The sequence below is a fragment of the Mytilus edulis genome, chromosome 9 (genome assembly GCF_963676685.1).
Source record: "Mytilus edulis chromosome 9, xbMytEdul2.2, whole genome shotgun sequence".
Taxonomy (NCBI): Eukaryota; Metazoa; Mollusca; class Bivalvia; order Mytilida; family Mytilidae; genus Mytilus; species Mytilus edulis.
This window is the reverse complement of record NC_092352.1, coordinates 1,547,697-1,570,740: the sequence shown is the minus strand read 5'-3', so window position 1 is coordinate 1,570,740 and position 23,044 is coordinate 1,547,697. Positions and strand designations below refer to the sequence as shown.

The window sequence follows — 23,044 nt, the reverse complement described above, 5'->3', positions numbered from 1 at the left end:
AGCGAGGATTAGCCACCTACAAGATTGCTTAGTTCCACTGCATTCGGAATGTATCTAAAAGTTCTATCCGTATATTATGTAATTTATATAGCTGGCTGTATACATGGTATATAAGATTTGTTTTGTTTTTGTTTTTTTCTGTTAGTTTCGCTTTTAAAATGTTTTCAATTTGTCCTGTCGGGCTCATTAAACTTGATATGTGGTATCGGTTTTGTTCATTATTGATGGTTGTACAGCGACCAGTAATTGCTGGAGTCTACCTCATCGGTGGAAATTTTTCATTTTCAGCTATACCATATCGTATTGTTTTTATAGCAAATGAAGGTAAACTGACAGCCGTTTTGTATTGGGAACAAAAGGGTGGCACAGATAAAACTTACCTTTACCACTTTACAAAATTTTCAACGTTTTAGTTTTTTTTGTACAAATACTTGATATTTTATTCTTGTTTTCGGTGAATCTTTAGCAATTAAGAATACTTCCTTGATATGCCCCATTTAATATTTTGAAACTTGACCTTACAGTGTTACAACAAAACAACTTAAACTATGCGATATTTATATCTTAACGTGACAATTTGAAAGTTATACGAGAACACTGACCAGATTATTTAGAAATAAAAGTGTTTTAATGTTAATGTTCGTAATACAATATGAAAGCTGACAAAAGAAAATATTAAAAAAAAAAAACTTTTTGTAAAACATGCTTAAGTGATATTAAATTTATGATACTATACTATTTATAAACAAACAGTATGTCTAGTTAATCATTCGTAATGACGATCACAAAGATGCGTGTTTAACTTTAAAAGTGCATGTATTCAGGCGATCCAATCTATCTGGTGAATGACGTCATGAAGGGTGGCGAATTCTTTTGGGCGAAGGACATAACTCGGAAGTGGAATGTTGGGTTAAATGACATTCTTTCAAAATTATTCTGCAATTATAAGTCGGCTTATATTAAAGTTGATTTTAATTAACACAAATTTGATACGAAAATGTTGGGTTTGGCATATCATTTGCATATGTAATAACCTCAAATTTGTCCTACTGATTTTTCTGAAAAATGAGGTTAATGATTATAATGCCTACATTCCAAATGACGTAATAAACAAAACTCAAAACCTGGTGTTGTTCATTTAAAAGACACAATGTTGTAATTGCTAATATTTTGGAGATTGTAGGCTTATTTTGTACATTTTTTTGTTGTGAAGACTGTATTCACTAACTGCACATTTACTCAGTATTTTATATACAACCATGGACGCTGTCTATAACGTTGCATCATTGAATCTACTTAACATTACTTCCGAGACTGAGTGTTCGTCGTACGATCTCTATAATAATAAATAATTAAAAAAATGGCATTTCAGTACTGAATCTTTTTCTAGGACTCTTTAAAACAGTTACCGAAATTATTTTTATTTCCAGTGGACCCTTTCTACAGAATGGTCTTTTATGTATTAGTTCCTACCGCTGCCTAGCCTAATATATGAAGTATAGTTTATATCATGACACATACTTAATTAATTAACTCTTACAATACTCACAACAAACCAGACATAGCGTGATTGAAATATGTTATCATAATTGACCGTAATTAATTACAATTTCTCCAGTAATTGAATGTAATGTGTCATTATAATGCATTTCAAATACATCATTGTACATCCATTACCTTAGTTAATGTTCTAAGCTGACAAAGTAAAGCCTATATATTATAGTCTCTGTGTAATAACACAACAATGGGAGATTCTTCATTTTGTAATGAATTTATAAAACAAATAAAATACAAAGAAAAAAATAAATATTTTAAAAACATGCCATCATTTCTGTATCAAAGAAATCCTTAGTAAGTCACTGTCTAATACCTTAACTAGCTTGTTACCTACATGTATATTTAGATAGATATTGTAAGACATTGAGTTAAAATAACCAATAAATATAACCTCTAGCTTTTTGTTTGATTATAAACTATAAAATTACTGTTTTTACAACAGTTATAGCATGTGTATGCTTGCATGAAATCTATGCCCCCCTATATCTCTAGCCAATGTAGAAAAGTAAACGCATAACAATACGCACATTAAAATAAAGTTCAAAAGAAGTCCGAGTCTGATGTCAGAATATGTAACCAAAGAAAATAAACAAAATGCCAACAATACATAAATTACAACAGACTACTAGCAGTTAACTAACATGCCAGCTCCTAACTTCAAAAAACTGATTGAAAGATTATGTGTTCATCCAGGGATTGGGTATTTAAAAATGTAATGGTAATTAAGAGTAATGCATTACAATTTTCCATGTAAATGAATGTAATGTGTAATTGGGCATTTTTTATCTACATGTAATGGTAATTTAATTAATTACATTGAAAAAAGCATGTAATGATGACTTACTTTTGAATTACATTTCAATTACATTTACTTTTATGGTGTTACAGTTAAGGATTTGTGTTTAATAATATAGTTTGCTTTTTTAATATATGAAGTCTGTAATTCATTCTGAAGTTTTTATATCATTTATTGGAATATTCTTATAATTTAAAAAATGTGATAATCATATAGAAGGGTTGTTTAGTTTTTAAGAAAGATCTTTAACTACATAGATTGATAAGTAATAAACACCTTGTTAAACAAAAACAATAAAACATCTTTCTCAGACAGTTCATTTAGAATTTAAAATCACTGCAGACAATCATTTTGTCAAATTAGTATACACAAAAGGATTATAGAAATAAAAATTAACAGCTGTAAAAACAAACAGCAATTAATCAGATTAAAATGTCCAGGGGCAATGCCTCTATTACAGATATTTTATCTAATTAGCAAAGTATTGCTAATATTTAGACATTATATAATTGTTTGTACGAAACAGAATATTCAATATTGTGACAAGCACACTTTTTAATATTTTTAAAGTAAATTAAAAAAAATATTTAAAATTCATTTATAACTTCTTTATTCATATTATGTTTAATTCAAATAAGTTCATTTCTGAGATGTCAAAATACCCTTTGATGTATTGGCAAGCTAATGGGAACAAATTTCCCCTCCTGTCAATATAATGATTTTCTAATTATAAAAATTCCATGTGCTGATCAAGCAATATCTTGCACAACATAACTCCTGTCGAAAGACTATTTACAATTGCTGTTGTCAGACCAGAAGATTCAGACTAACTGACAAATAATTAAAATAACTATTTAAAATCAAAATGATTATCAAATGCAACGCTTAAAATATGCTTACATGAATATTTTACACATACATTATAGATACATGTATAATATTGTTAAATGTAATGTGTAATTTAATTAATTACATTCCAATGTAATTGACACCAAGTCTGTCTTCATCATATGAATATAAGGCACAATCCTTCCCGTTAGGGGTTAAGTATCATACTATCATAAAATATATGAGAAGAAAATAACCCGTGTCAAGCCAACAACTGTTTTTTTATGTTGCTTGATTAGTGCTAATTTGTTATTAATTTAAAGCCAGGGACATTTGTAGCGTATCAATTATCATATCATGAAAGTATATATTCATGCAATCCATGTCTTCTTAATTATAACAATTATCTTGTTATAGGTCAGAAGTGTGATTTGCTAAGCTAAATCAGTCTCTGATATAGGAACTGTATAAATGACAAAAGGTGGTATATTGTGATTAAGGAAAAGGCGAGACAATAAAAACATTTTAGTTGGAAATATATAGTGACATTGGTATACATAGGTTTACCTTTGAGTTTTGGACACTTTGTCACTATATTTGTATGCGAGTAAAATACACAACAGAAGAGATGTGAATAAGAAGACGTTTGGTACACTGTTCAAACCTATATTGGTCAGCAACCTAACAAAAACAAATAACTAGCATAGACATATATTGGCTATTTTCGATATCATTTCATAGTGACTATTAGAAACACAGCTACGTCATTTTTGTATGATGGACTCCTGAATAAAGAGTCTACCTATTTTACCTCAATCGTATGACTGAAATGAACATTTTAGAGTTAGATCGTTATGTGCAATTGAATATGTTTTATTTACATATTACCTGTATAAAAAAGGTTTATATTAATTGTAAACTGGTATCTTTTGACAACAACAATAATCTTTCGATAATATGCTCATAACCCTTGTATATGAAATATGTATTTTGAGGATTTAACATATTGTTTTTGTCGTATATTACTGTTACATCAACTTACATACTATTTATATACATATATACAATTTTATATTCACCTTGAACGATTTGTTGGCCTAGTTAAGAAATTAGCAATTAATAGCTTGAAGTAAATTCTTTGGTTTTCCACATCTCATATTTCTAATGATAGCGTTCAGATTACATGCATGGTTCTTATATCCGTTTTACATTGTTACCCGAAGCTAATTACGTGCTGATGCGTCCGGGTCCCGAACAATTTTATATTTAGGGAAAGTTTCTGATTTTTACTGAATTATTTGCATATTACCCAAATTGTAGGACGGTGAAACTCATAGCGTTTAAAATATTTTAACGCGTTTAACCGCAATCTGCAGTTGCAGTTAAATTTTGACCATAGTGGGTAAGAGATTGATCTGTGAGTATTTTTTATTGCATTATGAAATTGAAAAACATAATTAATATTTTTTATTAAATTTTAAACCTGGTACCCTTTGTTAGCTATTATTCGTGTGTATCTCTGTCCTGCATGTTCTAATTTGTTTCCGTTGTATTGTTGTCATGTGATGTTGTCATGTTAATGTTATATTTGACATTGCCATAAAAGCGGGAGTTTGGCATGCCACAAAACCAGTTTCAACCCATCATTTATTTATTAAAAGGTCCTGTTCCAAGTCAGGAAAATGGCCATTGTTATATTATAGTTCGTTTCTGTGTTTGTTACATTTTAATATGGTGTTTCTGTTGTGTCGTAGTTCTCCTCTTATATTTGATGGGTATCCATCATGTTTAGTTTGTAACGCGGATTTGTTTTTTTCTCTTAAACTTTCGAACAGTGGTATAGTACTGTTGCCTTTATTTATGATGGAGCTTCTATATAAAAATTTAGGCGACAAAACAAATGTTGTAATAACAGTTTAATGACCAGCAAATGAAAGAGTTCTATTCAGAAAACAAAACCCAACAGTATTGTAAAACAACAAACGTCTTGTGAAATCATTTAAGTTTTAAGTTTGTATTTTTGAAAATGAAAAAAGAAAACTATTATCAAGGGCTATCTACAGCCATACATGCCATGACTAGATGTGTTGAAGGAATAAAATGTAGCTTTGAAATGAAAAAATAGGCAATAAATCGCACTACAAATGCGCTTGTTTTAAGTATTATAAAAGTTTAAAGGATAATTGTGTCATGAAATAAATTCATACTTCATATATGAGTCAGCGGAGGTACAGTAACATACATGACTATTCTTAAGAAAGCGTTAAGCAAAAATAATACTAGTTTCGATCACAGTATCAAAGATTGATATAAAAATGGATTAGTACTGAAAGTCTTTTATTTGTTATTATTGAGACCATACCCTCCTTGAAGCAACGTCATTAGCAGTACATGGTTGTATATAAACAAAGTGAGTAATTTTGCACAGTAAGTATACAGTACGCTAAAAGGTAAGCACCACCTATTATTATTGCATCGAAATTTTTTCCAATTTAAAAAAAAAATCAATTATTCCTCGATAGGGTTTAGGTATGGAAACATGGAAGGCCAAAAGATAGTGTAAATGGATTTTTGCTCTTTTGACTCGGTTACAATCCATGCCCAGTGTGGTCTAGCGTTGTCGTCCATGTACAAGGGTCATGACCATGTTGACGCAACGGGGGATTATCAAAATGAAGGACTACAATGTTTTAGGCACTAAACCTCTGTCTGTCTGTATGTCTGTCCGTTTATGTGACCCTGCAGGATATGCATACTCAGCTTACATCGGTATAAGAAGCAACCCCGTACTGCAACACCACCAGGACCGAATGAAATCATTGGGCAAATGTTGGTTTGGTCATAGGCCGTATTATTTCCCCGCGAAATTCGTAATATGACGTCTACTGGTCGAAACATAAATCGACTCTCATCTGACCAATGAGAGTTTGTCAGCTTCTCATGTTCGAGCATATATAGTCATTATCCTATTGAAACCTGCATGTAAAGTGCCTGCCTGTTAGGGTATGTCTTTGGACAGTACGACTTGCTCTTCGGTTGCTTCTATGAAGTCGAAAACCAATTGTCGCACACTAACACGACCACCAGGAGAAACAGTGTGTTTGTAACCGCGCAGATGCCCTTAAATATAAATAAAAAAGTTGTTTGACTGCTTTATCGGAGTTCAATCTTTTTGGCCGTAAAGAATTTTTTAGTGTATGTTAAAGGCAATTCATAACAACAAACATTAATATTTTTTTCGCAATAGTTAAAAAATATTGTGAGTTATATATCGATGGTGCTTAACTTTTGGCGGACTGTATATATACTCCATCCAAATAAAACTAAACCGATTTAGATATATCTGGAAAGGAAAATTAATGTCAAGTAAGAAGACGTTTACAAAATCAGGATACACATGAATAAAATATTTGGGAAAATAGTCATTTAGACAGACACCCAAAATACGTAACAATATGGCAAACATATTTAGTGCGTTCGAATCTGAATGTGTCGATACAAAACATTAACAAGATGTGATTTGAAAAAAAAAAAATAATAATGTTGTTAAAATATGTTCTCTTTTGAGCCTGTAAACTACCAAATAACAATGAGCTGCGTTGATATTTGCTTTTATTTTTGTTAAGAGTTTAGAATACAAGCAGCAATTGTATCAACACTTATATGATCCTACTTAGAATTACAGAATAATTTCAAAAGAAAGAGACCGATTCCGAGTTGTGTCCTACAAAGTCGGCAATTATGCGCGCCTTCATGACATCATTTACCATATATAAATGATCGCCTGTATCCCTGTACTATTAAAGTTCAACAAATATATCCGTGATAAATACGTAGGATAAAGTGTGTTCCGTAGGTATATTATATTAGGTTTGATATCACTATCATGACTTTAGTATATTTTGTTTTATAAAATCTATTAAAAGGTAAAAAAGTCAAAATTTGTATTTTTCAAAATAATTGTGTTAATATTTCTGTCTTATTCAGAAATATGTGCACCAAAAAGAATTAAACTTTTTATAAGTATCAATGTGACATGCCCTTGTTAATTTTTGCTTTGTGCAGTACATGCATTTGTTCAAACTTTATCGATTGAATTAACATAATAAACTAATTGTTATGTTCACACTGTAGTTAAGTATATGTAACATTTAAGGCCAAGTTATCCGTCTTATCAAAAAGGAGATCTGATATGATTGCCAATTTCACAGCTACATGTACCTTTCACAGTTTTTAGCCATAATCGTTGTGACGTATGTGAATAATTTTCTGTTGTCATAATCTGACTTTTATACAAACCAAGTGATGAAGATAAACAGTGCTTCTATTTCCAAAAGTTTTTTTTAAAGAAATTGCTATGGATCACAATAAAAATCAGAAGATGTAGTATGATTGTAATTAGACAACTCTCCATTTATAAGAGACCAACCGATGTAAAAGTTTATAGCAAAAGGTACAGCCTTCAATAAAGAACTAAACCAATCTGCATATCATATTTGATTTTGCAAACACCAAGAGCATAATTATTTGTAGATTTTGTCACTATCAAGTATATACATGCATGTACTAATGTATTAGCGTGGTGTCAGTCCCGTTACATAAAGTTGCCCTTGGAAAATTAATCAGAAACCCCCTCCCCACAAAAACAAATTAAATTGACAAGATATAAGATCATGATGGTCATGCCAGTTGGCAGTTCAGAATATATTAGGTTATTGTATGGAGAGAGCAGAGCATGTCACTGAGTATAAAACTATGATGGTTTGAGATGGAGATATGTCTCATTTCTTTATGTGGGGTTCCTGCATGGCATGATCTGAAGGTACACGTTTTAATTGCATTAAACAGGTGTTGTCATGTCCATCAAAGTAATACGGTTTATTCAGAAATGTGTGCAATGTTGTTATTGCAAAAAGTTGCAAATAGGTAGGGAAAGTGAAAAAAATCATCATAAAATGTGAAAGCATATCTATATGCACCATTTTAGGAAATTGCAATCACAAAACTAGCAAGTGTGTGGATTGTCAAACAGCTACAATAAGTTCTGTCAAAGTATATGATTTTGAAATGGACATACAAACCTCTTTCATATACATATTATACCTTAAACATTGTTAAAGGATAAACGTCAGTCAGAGGTAATCATCCATGGAACACAACACATTGTCTTGAGGTGCTGCACACATGTGCCAAATATCAAAAGATTTTGTCACAGGATAAACAGATCTGCTCCTGACACTTTTTGTAAACAAAAATCATCTTTTTACTTTGAGGTCAAAGGTCAAAGTACAGCAAAAATTGTATTATATGTATCTGTGGCATTGACTTATGATCTACTGGCTAATTCAATAAAAATTTTGTTACATTTCCCAACTAAGTAATTTCATGGTGAAAATTTGTACAAAAGAAGCCAACAGGAAATGAACAGCGTACATTTTAGTGTTGCTATGGCAACCTAATGAACAGAGTGGAGACAAGACTACACCTTTTCTCCTTTTATTTTTTTTCATCAAAATCTATCACTTACATTTTAAACATGATAAATACAATAAAGATGCAAAAGTGTATGGTATTTTGCAACTTAATCCATGTAATACCATTTTGGTTTGCCAAAGAATAATTTTCTCAATTTTACAATTTTCTCTTATTTTTGCATTTTCATACCTAATTTTTGAAAAAAAATTAAAAGATACCAGAAATTTTATTTTCATTTTTTTTTTACACCAACATAATACTAGACTTCCATATAAGTAGTTTAGTCATAACTGTTGTTTTTCTCTGGTGGTTGATAATTGGAAAACGTAAAAAACTTGCTTTTCTCAATTTTCTCAATTTTCCCCATTTTAGCATTTTTTTACCTTATTTTTTGAAAAAAATTTAAAAGATACCAAAAATTTTATTTTCATTATTGTTTACACCAACATAATACTAGACTTCCATATACTAGGTAGTTTAGTCATAAGTGTTGTTTTTCTCCGATGATTGATAATTGAAAACGGTTAGAAACTGGCTTTTTCACCATTCATTTCAATGAAAATTCGCAGTTTGAGTGCTTATATTGAATTTCATTTTTTTTAGTTGAACAGTCCTGCCTGGTGCTCTCTGACATTGCCTCTTAAATGTTTCATGCTTAGCTTACATATTTTATTACTAATAATAACATAAAACACTTAAAAATTTCCTTTTTATGACATTTTCTAATATTACGTTATAAATAATGCATATTTTTTTGTCGTTTAACACCCGAGGGTCAAATTGCAAAATGTTAAATGGGGCGTTATCCACTTTGAAGTTATGAAAACAATATAATGATGTCAAGATTAACCGAAAAAAAATGAATGAAAAATCTAATTTTGGTACAAAACAACTGTTAAAAGTTTTAAATGTTGTTAAAGTGTAAATGTCATTTTAAGTTTGCTTATATGTGTTTTTTCACATGCCCATCTGCCTGCAAATCGTCAAAGATAAAAACCAATACGAAAAGCCGTTTGTTAATATTCATTTACTATGAAAACAATAATATATGATTTAATTGACAATGAAACAGTTTCCACTGAATAATAAAATTAACGGTACCAATTTTCTTGCACCAGATGCGCATTTCGACAATACATGTCTCTTCAGTGATGATCGTGGTCAAAATATTTGAAATCCAAAGCTTATATAAAAGATGAAGAGCTATAATAAGGTAGACACCAGCAATAATTAGAACGAAACAAAGCCTGTTGTTTGTCTTTTGGTTGTTTCCTTCTCAGTTTGTTTAAAACTAATGAGTTTTGCCTTTACGCTACCGTCTGTATCATCCGCTTCTCTGTTCATTTGATAATATATTTGACAAAATGGTATAGTAGGTGATATATCTGATAGTGAGTGGTATGAACATATAAATCAGTACTTTGTATCAGTATGAGTCCCATTATAACCTTGGGATTCAAATAGAAAAAAAGTTGGTTTTACTATGTATTTCTAGCGGTTTTTTTTTAATTTGAGATGACCCTTTTTTGTTGTCAACTTTAAACGTGATTAAAATCCTAGTTATAGACCTAGTTTTCGCAAATGTCTAATAATACTACATTTTTTTTATAGACAGCATGAATCAACTGATATGGACAATTATTGTAACTACAATGACATCACGATGTGTGGTCGAGTGCCAGCTATCGGGTTTGCTAGTTTAATCTTACTTCATTATTAGTATCATTATCACTTTTACGTAACAGTAACTATTGTATTGAAATAAGATATGGAACGAATTCCTTGATTCATTAGATACATAGTTAGATAATTCAATTTAATTACACAATAGCTAACATTCTTTATATATGTTCAAGTAATTTTAATAAAATACATTAAATAGCATAATTGCAAACTTAATTTTGATTTATATCCAACGTTTACAAATTACAAATTAACCCGTGACGTCAGTTTTTGTGGCGTTGATACATTCATATGACGGACAGTTCGCAATTCTATTATGCTGTGTTTGTGAACTTCCCTTATCATTTTAGTTATTTGTTATTATTCTATGGTTAGCATGTCGAAATATACTAATTGAATCATGTGGAAAGATTGATTGCTTTAGTTCTGATTAAATTTTTCTTTCGCCTTATTTTATTCTTGCAATAAATATTTGTTTCGCAATATGTCGCTTAGATGTTTCTCATATTGTATCGTATAGTAAGAGTTATCTCCCCGAACACTGTTTCCTTGTGACTACATATTCTCCGTAACCGGAAAAGAAAGCGACAAATTTATTTTAAGAACATTATCGTTATATCCTTCGCATAATTTGTCCTATTTTGACCGAAGCGATATAAAGACTCCATATGAGAGTGATATAACATGTATAAGTGATATGCATTTCAATCTTGTAAACCATGAGTGACAGAGACCTAGAATCTTTTAATTGCAGCTTCATGATCCAATAATAAGAAAATTAAATCAAGGTCAGAGGTCAAGGTCATATTTTAAATTTTGATATTAGCTTATTTTCAAGTCTTTTAAAAAACTATAAGATACTGACAGCATATTTTTACTTAATTGTGAGTTATGATATGTCGTAACACATGAATTTTGGTTGAAAGGGTACGGTTACATTAAATTGGAGTTTTTCCCCCTCTTATATTAAAAATAAGGCATAGAGTGATATAACTCATTAACCATATATAGTTTTAAAGACCTATAATCTTTTGATTTTAAGCCTTTGGTTTATGACCTTGAAATTGAATTCAATGTCATATGTTAAATTGACGTTCTAGATTTTGATCTTAGCTTTTACCTCATATCTATATGATAAAGCCATGGGATTTTTTGCATTACGTTGCAAGACACTTAAATATTGAACCGCCAACGGAAATTACCTTGTGTAAACCGGGAGTGGCTATTTTTTGTACTAATTTAATGTAAAAGTATATTGAACAAAATATTTTTGGAATCAGTATCAAGTAAACTTTCGAATTAAACCGGAAGCAACATATATCAACCGGAAGTAACAATTTATCTCCCATATTTAAAAGAAAATGTATAGAAACCATATATTTTTGGAATCTGTGTACAATAAGCTATCATTTGACGCTTGATATAATATTTCAAACTGAATTTTCAAAGTTCTATATCAAAATTGATCTTAATGGGTGGAAAGACCTTCATTTTTTCTCTGAACAATTGGTTTTAAATTTAGTTATGTATTTCTCTGTCCTGTGTGTTCATGCATTTTTTTTAGAAATGTCGACACGGTAAAAATATATGTTCTGATGTACAGACGTGGTGGAATGACTAAAATTAGCTTCTAGTATACACCTTGTAAAATTCGTTTGTTCATCGCCCAAATTTAAAATGACAGTCAAACGTAAACATTCGAATCGTTTTTTTTTTGTTTTTTTTAAATAATTTTATTGAATATTTAACTTCACGGGAGGCGCTCTAAAAAAGAATAAGTTTGTTTAAGCTTAGAAAAGTAGCAACATTTTAACCGATTAGTCAATTATCATTTTTTAGTATTCGATACTAGGTACTACTGAGCGATATTCGAGTACTTGTTGACATCCCTAAATATAATTTATTTGTATTGTATTCCCATCGTGTAATGTTGTCATTTTAGCAGTATATTTAAAATTGTCGTCAAGCGCGAGGTTTGACTGGCCAAAAAAACAGGTTTCAGATGAACAAATCCCGGTAAAAAAACAAAATCAAGAGTAACACATCAACCACAAGAGGAAAGCAATAGAAGAACAGAAACAAGGTTGAGAAAAATATCAATAATTTTCAGAAATATTATAATCAAACATAACTCTGTGAAAAAATTGTGTTTTAACAATGACTAGTTTTTGCGTAATTCAGTTTTAAAATTTTACGACCAATCAAGTCGGTCTTTGTAGTCAAATTTTGAGAAAACGGGTGAGGGATACAAAAATGATTTTACAAGAATTATGTACATCCCATATCATTCTTGTTCTTTTTCAAATTTCTTAGATATGTGTTTTTTAATCATGTATAATTAAAAATTGAAATGATATGCAAATTGTTCTTCAAACTGAGAAAAATCACAAATTCATAAAGGAGTAGGTCCAGTAAGACTCCTTTTTGGCCCCAAAATATAGCAGTTTTACAAAATTGTTAAACTGTATACTTTTAGTTATTTATTGGACAGTAGAATGGTTCTGCTTCATAAATGTGGGCTGTTTTTGACAATACGATGTACATATATCGTGTACTAGCACCATTAAGTCATGCTTAATTACTGAAATCTTCACAATTCTAGCATTTTGGTTAAATTTTAGACAGTTTCCGTGTAAAACGAAAGTGGCCGCATTCGTGTTCATCCAAAATATTTAAATGTAAGTTGTATTTGATGATAATACATAACATATATAAAGGTTGAGGATGAACACGGATGCGGCCACTTTCATTTTTGACAAAAAACATCTTAAAAGTGACATTTTTCAGCATATTTGGTAGATTTTTCATATTTAAGCTTGAATCGGAGCGTTTTTAATGACTAAATTAGTTAAAATCTTTCACATAAATTAATTGAATCAAATAAAATAGACACACAAGTGTTTAAAAAGTGGTCAACATCTTTCGTCAGATGAACCTGAAATTTGAGGCCAAAATCGGTCCTTACCGGACCTACTCCTTTGACAGCATGGTAAATTTTACCTAAAAAGCTTCAAAATATGATTAAACTTTCTTTTATAAACACCTAGCTATATGTTTTATGAATTGATTCAGATTGGTGCACTTCATCTTTATTGAAAGTATGAAACAAGTTTAATTGTGGAACTGTGATTATTTTCACGAAAATAGCCCAAAAATACGTAGAAAGTGATAAACAAAATGGGAAAATCATCAGAATCAGTATTTTCAAAGGGTCGTAGCCAAAAAAAAAGTGCATAATCATATGATTTTTTCTTCACCAATTATTTTTTTACAGTCCTATACACCCCAAAAATTAGGTTTACAGAAAAAGTTTAATTCTAGAAATTTTTGGCTTCTCAGAGGAGAACATCCTTAAAGGACAAAATCATTAAACAACCACACATGCCTGTTTTTTTTACAATATTTAATAGATTTTGCTTATACTGTATTACTTTTCAATATGTAAACGATGTACATAACATTATCATAACTAACTAGCATCTACAACTGAAGTAACAACCTTGGAAACTAAAAATGCGGCAACTACCTTAGAAACTAAAACTGGGGTAACTACTTTAGAAACTACCACAGAGGCAACTACCTTAGAAACTACCACAGAGGCAACAACCTTAGAAACTACCACAGCGGCAACTACCTTAGAAACTACCAAAGAGGCAACTACCTTAGAAACTATCACAGAGGCAACTACCTTAGAAACTACCACAGAGGCAACTACCTTAGAAACATCAACTGCGGCAACAACGTTAGAAACAACAACTGCAGCAACAACGTTAGAAACCAGAACTGAGGCTACATCATTAGAAACGACAACACACACAACAACATTAGGAACTGCAACAGCGGCAACGACTTTAGAGACCACAGATGAGATATCAATACTACAAACCACAACTCACCCTGTGACACCAATAACGTCTACACAAACAACAACCATAGCACATACAACATCAGCTGCAGAACGTTCCTCAGGTATGATATCGTTTTTAAAATTTATATTTGATTATAGACACATATACCAGTTTGTTAAAAAAAAAACATGACAGACGTGCATTTCTTCGGTTTGATCGAAAAACGAAATTAGGTCGTAGACAAATATAGATTTTCAACATTGATACAAGTCATTTCGCACTGTATTTAGAGGAGGAATATTACTCTAAATTCAAAGCTCCAGAAACAAATACGTTCATTGTACTTTACAAAAACAACAGCTGAAAACAATGTGAAATAAGATCACTAACGTACACAACGGATTTTCTGGCGATATTCATATTTATTGTACAACAAACAATGATTCATGATGATAGACTTATACTATTAATATATTTTTTTTGTGCCCCAGTAATTCTGCAAAAGTCATAAATCAATCAATAGATCTTAAAAATCTAGATTTACAATCTTTTTGCATCTATCAGTATGCTTATCTTTGAATTAGAGAATATACATACATGTAAGAAACAACAATTATATACATCAACATACCGTCCTGTTATCAGAACAAAAAGAATTCAAAGAGGTTACTAGTACTGTTTATCATCAAACTGTAATCCTGACTCTTATATGTTCATGTATACATGTTGTTGTGTGATGTTTAGAAAACATGTATAAAAATATTCCAGAATTTATAGCATTCGGAGAACAAACTGGTGATTCACGACTGTATGGAGATGACGTATCAACTAATAACTTAACATGTTTCACATCAATTCCTTTCTTGGGTGAAAGTTACAACTACCTGACAGTAAGTTTATACTATTCTACACATTTCAAATCATATGCAGATCAGCAAACTCAATTTTTTTTTACTGTTTAATTTTTTTAATTTTTGAACCGTGTTGCTTTTTATTCCCTAGTTGTTTCAATTTTTGCTTATATCGGCGTCACACATCAGCGTATAGCTTCGAGGTACGCCAAGCGTGTTATAAAATTCATGTACGCTGCCAACATGCTTATAATTTTGGATGCATTCAACCTGTCAATCATATCTGTAACGTGTGCACAACGAGCTTTAAGCGTTTATTGAGCGTACGCAAAGCGTATCTATGCGATTATGGGGCGTTCAAGAAACGCATGTTGGCGTATGTCTGACGTTTGTCTTACGTAGATGGAATGCACGCTACGAAGGAAAAACAATTTTTGGATGTATTTGAGACGCGTCCCGGTCGTATCTTGGACGTTCTATTAGAGGGATTTTGTTACAAACACACTCGCATACGTTTTAGTTAAAGTCGAACGACCTTGAAGCGTATACAACGTGCCCTAAACGTGTCTCAAACGTATCTGTAGCATTTTCAATGCGCTTGTAGCGTATGTATTACGTGCGTGTAGTGTACATGTATACGCAAGACATATGCTTGAGTTAAATGAAAATGTAGATGCTGCGTAACAATTTCCTCGAGTTGTAGCGTTTATCAAGTGTATACCTTTGTATTGCGACGTACTTCAAACTTATGCAACTTATGCTTTTATGTACATTTGGTGCACGCCGGACTATACGCCAATGTGTGATGCCGTCATTAGCTAGGCGATACAGGTTTTTGCACAGAGGAGAGATTTGATGACGGCATTTCGAAAAAAATCTTGCTTTTTTTGTCATATCTATAAACAGGGAACTCTTCATTAATTGTAGAACATAATTAATCTCTATTTGTATATGATTTTGTGCGTTGTATAGTGAATTGAAATTTATCCTCTTCTCCTAAAATACAAAAAAGAAGATTGACTGTATGTCGACCTTTTTTCAATTTTAAGAACAGTATAACTGTTTCGTTAGGTAGAAAGTCCCTGTTACTACAATATAAATTATTTCTGTTTTTTAAATAATATTGTACACTGTCATCATGGCTAATTTTGATAGAAGTTCCTTCAACGGGAGGTACCAAGACCTGGTTGATAAATATTCCGTATCACAAAAAAATACATGATGGTATTGACGTATAGATTTTGCGTACTGACGTTGTTTATAATCTTAACTACATATAATATTGTTCTTTTATTTCTCTTTGTTCAATTATCAATATTACTTTGACTGTTTGGTCTGTTTTATATGATATCCATTTGACATGGCTCAGTACTTATACATCCCGTCAATGTGTTTGTATTATCTTTCATTTTTTGCTTGTGTCTTTTGTCTATGCGACTTTTTGTGTTTCCTTGTTTCTTATTACTTGACTCTAAACGTTTAAAGAACCCAGCATTGTGTTATTGTTCTTTTATATGATAATATGTTATAGTTCTTTTATAAATTTGATAATACTTTGGACGACAAACGACAAAAATATTTCATTCACGTAGTAGTATTAACCATATAATGGATTCTTAAAAATTCTAAAGACCTGCTGGTTAATTTTTAATCTCGGTCTGTTTCTGTAATTATTTAACATTACTTTTGATTTTATCACCCGGCATAACATCATTCTCCATGTGAAATTATAATAGTTTTGAATAGAAATTGAACGACAAAATGTTTTTTTTGTGACGATTGCATTTTATAACGCTCAACACGAGAAACAAGGAATGTGTCTTTTTAATTTGAAAGATGCTTTTGGTGGTTTTTATATATGTTTGCCTGTCTTGAGATTGTAACAGTGATGACTGCTGTAACTTTATTTTGACTATTTTACCTATTATGTTCGTTGTTAAAATAGCGGAATTTGATGCGACTGTAATAAAAGTGAGATGTTCAGCGCTATAAAACTAGGTTCAATTCAAATACCAAATCATAAAACAGTTGTTGTCCATTCGTTTGAAGTGTTTTATCCTTTGATTTTGCCATTTGATTAGCGATTGTGATTTTTTTTTATGCTATATAAATTCCAAAATAGAATTGCATTATTTGTTCTGAAAGGAACAAAGTTTATAGAAACAGATAGTATGGTTCTGTTTAAGCAAAAAGTCCCAGGGTAACTTCAAAACACTGCATGGCATGCCTTTTGTTTTTGATTCTGTCTGTGCTACTCATGCCTTTTATCTTAATTTTGCTAGATTATTAAAGATAACTTAATGTTATGGTGTTGACTGTTGACAAATCATAAATTTAAACTACTGCTGACTTACTTTCAGGTGTCCCAAAAGCTACACATATATATACACGATCCAAATCTGTCACATGAATAACATTGGTTAATGTTTGGAGTTGTCAAATATCAAAAACTAGATGTGTCAAAGCGACGCGAACGGCCCCGTCCCAAAAAGTTTTAAAATCTGCAATTTCAATATAAACACATGTGGACACAAACATGATGGTAGTCTCATTTATCAAAAATCAGCTCAAAATCTGGAGTGGAATAGAGAAAAAATCCGTATAACTGTGATTTTCAATAATTTATCAAAGCCCGTAATTTCAGCGAAAATTAGCGGAGTGGAACAAAACTTAAGCTTGACCTATAACTCATCATGGTTAACTCACATACCAAAATTCAGCCCAATATCTAAAAGCGTTCAGAAAAGAAAGCCCGTATAACTGTGATTTTCAACAATTTCTCAAAGTCCAAAGCCCGTAATTTCGGCAAACTTAGTGGAGCAGACCGAACTTACACTTGATCTGTAACTCACATACAAAAAAAAACAGCCCAATATCTGAGGGCATTTAGAAAAAAACCGTATAATGTTGCGGAATGACGGAATGACGTAATTTCGGAATGACGGAATGGCGGAATTTTGGAATTTTGGAATGACGGAATTTCGGAATCACGGACAAGGGTAAAACTATATGGCACCGACAACTTCGTTGCGGGGCCATAAAAAAAACCATCTAAATCTTGTGTATACAAGGTCATCCATAATTATGTGCTTAATAATGTAGTACTGGGTATTCAGATGATAGAAAAATACTGCGACAGTCTGGTGACTTCTCTGTATATTGCCTTATCATATAAATATATATGAATTTATCATTGTACGTTGTATTTTATCATTATGTTCCGTTTATTTTTTACAGTGCGCATTGCCAAAATCGTAAATTGTATGTTAGAGCTTATGTTTATATGTTTTGATGTTATGGGGAAATAAAAAAAAAACACACTATTTGACGATTCGTAAGTAGACGAAACGCGCGTCTGGCGTATCAAATTACTGGTACAAATCTTTTACCATTAATGGGTTGATGCAACTGCTGGTGGACGTTTCGTCCTCGAGGGTATTACCAGCCTAGTAGTCATCACATCTGTGTTATGCATTATATGGTAATTTTTATCAATTACTGTTTGCAAAATTATGAAGAATTTGAAATGGTGAGGATTTGTTTATCCTAGTTGGTGAGTCGTATGTAGTCGAAGCATGCGTCTGACCTATCAAATTATAAGCCTGTTACCTTTGATTATCACTTATTATGCCTATTGTTATCAAGTCGTTACACTGTATACATTAATTATTACTTTTTACATTACATTCACAGTTTTCTTCAAATGGTCTGGCATGCATGGGCTGCATAGATAGATCATATGTTCCACGACAATTGAGTGTGTATTCAGGTCGAGATATTATAGCTGCATTATGGACAGATTTAGTTGTATCTAGATCAACTGATAAGATGTTTTATCATCTCTATAGTGACGATGATGATTTTGGAAATAGAACCCTGATTGATACAGTGTTGAATAAAGTCTCTTCTAATGTCAATTATTACTCTCAAACAAGTGACTTCTTGGCGTCTTGTGTGTATATTGCGACATGGGAAAATGCTAGGCTATTTAATGATGAAGTAAGTACACATAGTAAGATTTTATAGACAATTATTTAGTGAGATTGATACATTGGTTTATGAACCACTGAGACATGATATTCACTGACACCAATAACTAAAAAGGAAAAATCATATAATGTCTCTCTTTGATTGGTGTATCATTGAAAGTACTATATTAGGCGAGCGCCGATTTGAGAAAAAGCCTCTCGTTAAGGTTTTTAATGCACCTATCTAACACACAGCTAATTTTGGTATCAATTGAAAGAAAAACTTCTAGAGCGTACGATGTGGGTGGTCGTCAAAGTTCCCTATGGTCACGTTTCTTGCAAATCTCGCGAGAACACAGACATATCGAAATGATTTGGATTATACGGTGACATTTAACATTGAATATATCGGCATTGTTGTAAATATATTTTTCATTTTTATCTAAGATAGCTTTGACTACATTCTAAAAAGACATTGAATAAAAAAAAAAGAAGATTTTATAAAAAAAATAGTTAATTCAGAGGCATCTGTCAGACCAACCCTAAAATGTAAAAATAAATACCATATTTTTTAAGATTGTCAGTGTCAATGACTTATTAAATCTCTCATATGTTTCATTTTAGAATTTCTATATACCTTGAAAAAACACACATCAAAGCTCAATGACTGATAATAAATGTTTGACGACTTTTCTAAAATCTGCATTATCAAACGGTTTTCCGGATCTGTATCGTGTTTATCCCACACGCTCAAAATTTATATAAATTGAGTGTCTAATATGCACAGGTAACATTTGAGATGCCCCAAAACACAAGTAGTGTTTTAACATATTACTAAAGCAATATTCGTATATGTGTTACCGAAAGACCATTTTAAGCATTACTAACAATATTGACATGTGATATGTAAGCAACAGACTGCATTTTGTAGAATAGTATATTCTTAAATATTATCATAATTTCTCATAATGGATGAGTGTCCAAGTTCTGTGAAATGTGCGTCACCTCCGATGAAGCGCAGTCGCATGTCCATAAATTGGCAACGCTGTTTAATATGTCAAAATATTACACAAGAGACTCTCAGTATGACAACTGATAGAGGTTTTACAACCTTAATAAATGCTGTAAGGAAAAGACAAGATGATGTGTTTAGGTTGTTTTTGAGTGCGGTTAATACATTAGAGGCTTTGTTGGTTTAACAAGGAAGAAGGCTACATTGATAAGATGGTATCTTACAAGGCATGTGCTTAGTCAGATAACATCGGCAATGAGAGCACGTTCGTGTCTTGTCCAGGTTGATGACCAATGTCACGATGCAGCAAAACCAGCTGCAATGAAAAGGGATGAAAAACATGTACAAGACCTAATTGTTTATAAAACAGAAAATATGACAAATCTATTTGACGTTGATAATCACCCCCGTCAGCTCATTTGCATTTCAACTGGTCTCTTTGCAAGTCACGACATTGAATATTCACTGTTAAAATCAGTTGAAACTGGAAGAACTAAAGTGAAGATATTTTGTTGAGTCATCTCTATCAACAGACAATGTAGGTAGCTTTTACCATCCCATCAACATATCAGGGCTGAAGACCTTTGAAGATATGAACCCCAAAGTACAACTAAAATGCAAATCTGGGCAAGTTATAAAAGGTCATTTGAATCCCAAGCTTGTGTTAAGACGTGCACTATCTATTACTAAATGTAGAGATGACGTATCTGTGGAAACTGACTTGTCCTATCCAATTTGTCCCATTCCCACTGCATTATTTCATGACGTTGAAACTATGAGGAAGACAAATAAGTCTGATCTTGCCCATGAATTGGAAAATTTAGTAGGATCATGCAGTCCCTTACATTCCTCCATTCGACCACAGTGTTACCGTACTAATAATAGATAGCATGAACTTAGTTCAGTCATTTGATTTTAAAAGGATGTCCACATTCTGAGATTTGACCAAATCTTACATTATGCAGGTACAAACAAGGTTGTTGATGTCTTCGATCGCTATGACACTGAACATTACATAAAATCAGTAGAGCGACATAGACGATTGGCAACAACAACTACGCCAAAAGTTGATCAAATCGCTGAAGGCCGAACTGTTCCAGACTGGACAAAATTTCTATCAGGCAACAAAATCAATCAAGCTCTGATTACTTTCCTTGGTGATTATCTGAGCAGAAATTTGTCTCATATGTTCAAGGAGGAAAATAATTGGTTCTTGCCGGTGCATTTTCCAATCCAGAAATAGTGCAACAACTCTCTAATTAGCATGTAATCGCTCTCCCAGACCTTTTCTATTTGCACGAAGAAGCAGAAACAAGAATCTTGCTTCATGTTATACACTCTGATAAAATCTTTCAGCAGTTGAACATAAGGGGACGAATCATAATCAAGTGTTCCGATACAGATGTGCTTGTGCTCTGTGTTCATTATTTCAAGGTTCTTGTGTCGACTGAACAAATGTGTTTTTTGACGGAGTCAACTAATTCTCTTAGGGACTGTAGAAGGTACATACCAATCCATGAATTAAGTAAATCTCTTTCACTTTTACTAGCTAACATTCTCCCAGTAGTTCATGCTTTACCTGGTTGTGAAACCACTACCGCCATATTTATTTTCGGCAAAAAGACTGTATTCAAGTTGATAAGAAAATCTCCGAGTAAGTTTACAAATCTCCAAAACTTTGACACGATTTTTTCCTCATCAGTGTCAGCAGCCAGAGAGCTTATTTCAAGCTTGTATAACCCAAAAGACAAATTCGCTTCATGATATGTTGACTTAAAGAAGTTATGTGTTAAACTTGCAACATGCAAAGACACAAGTTTGTTGCGATTGCCACCAAGCGAACCTGCATTCAAGGAACATGTTGCATGTCTTCAAACAAAAATATGGATGTCCTCACATCTCGATCACCCTAATCATTTGTCTCCTTATGAATACGGATGGAAGAAGAGTTCACCTTGCCCGGATCCAGTCTACTTTTTCGGCATGATGACGTCCGATTTCCTGCAAGATTTACTATTTTCTTGCAAGGGGAAATATATATGTAGCACGTCATGTATTTGCCGAGAGCAGCAGATGTCTTCCTCTGAGCTTTGTCCATGTCAGGGTAGTGATACCTGCCAAAATATATATTGTAAAGAGGACATCGACCTCGAAGATCAAATGAATGACGATGATGAATATGAAAACGATACCAGTGACTAATAGCGAAAGAGCATTTGAGCAAAGGGGCAACATAAAGTGTAATTTGCTTCACTGTTATTCAATGTAAATATGTATATTATTATCAATTTTGAGTTTTTGTAATTACTCTACCAGTTGAAATAAATGGTTGTGTACTGAAATTCCGTATGCGATAAAAATGGTAGTTGAAAATTATTTTTAGAAAAAAAAAGAAAAAAAAACTCCCTTTCTTTTGATCTGCGACCTTGACGTGGTTGGCATGCTTAAGACAATTAATTCATAATGTATTTATATTTGTCGAACTAACAGGAGACCAAAATAACATAGATTTTTAACTGTCCTGTAAACATAGTAAACGTGCGCATTAAAGCAGTTTTACGTTGTGTTTTAATATAGTTTTATCAATATTTTGTCGGTATAAAAAACATGCTAGGAGAGACATTATAACTTATAAAACTAGTTATATATGTTATTAATATAAAATCAATATAATTTGTGTGTTTTCGGTGCAAAATTAAATATTACCGAGCGTTTTGCGTCAATACCTGTAAAACTTATGATCTTCACAAAAATCCGAGATGTTTTCATTTTAACCACTTTTTTTTTTAAATTTTATTTCAGAAACAAAAATAAGATAGACTATAGTTCATTAAATGATATATTTCATCTTATTTTGCAGATGAATTATTTTTTTAAACTGCATTTTTCGAACAATATCGTCAAATTATGACTTATATTTTTCCCCCTTTTTTGCCGTTTTTAGAAAATTGTGACCATTTCCCAATTTGACGACCAGGCAATTCTAATAGTACTATTAAAGACCTTTCAAATGATATATCATATAG

At 31.9% G+C, this 23,044-nt stretch overlaps 1 protein-coding gene across 2 annotated transcripts in view; it reads left to right on the top strand.

The window, feature by feature from the left end:
• The first annotated feature begins 4,390 nt into the window (after positions 1 to 4,390).
• The window catches only part of LOC139487436 (fibrillin-2-like), a 108,108-nt gene continuing 89,454 nt past the window's right edge, over positions 4,391 to 23,044 (top strand). Inside the window, exons 1-5 of one of the 2 annotated variants that reach the window (XM_071272216.1) lie at positions 4,391 to 4,598; positions 10,268 to 10,345; positions 13,817 to 14,308; positions 14,956 to 15,077; positions 18,732 to 19,037. In XM_071272216.1, the coding sequence (XP_071128317.1) occupies positions 10,273 to 10,345; positions 13,817 to 14,308; positions 14,956 to 15,077; positions 18,732 to 19,037 (993 nt within the window). In that variant the 5' untranslated portion in view covers positions 4,391 to 4,598; positions 10,268 to 10,272. The remainder of the gene's footprint in view (positions 4,599 to 10,267; positions 10,346 to 13,816; positions 14,309 to 14,955; positions 15,078 to 18,731; positions 19,038 to 23,044) is intronic. The other variant, XM_071272217.1, reaches the window with a different exon arrangement.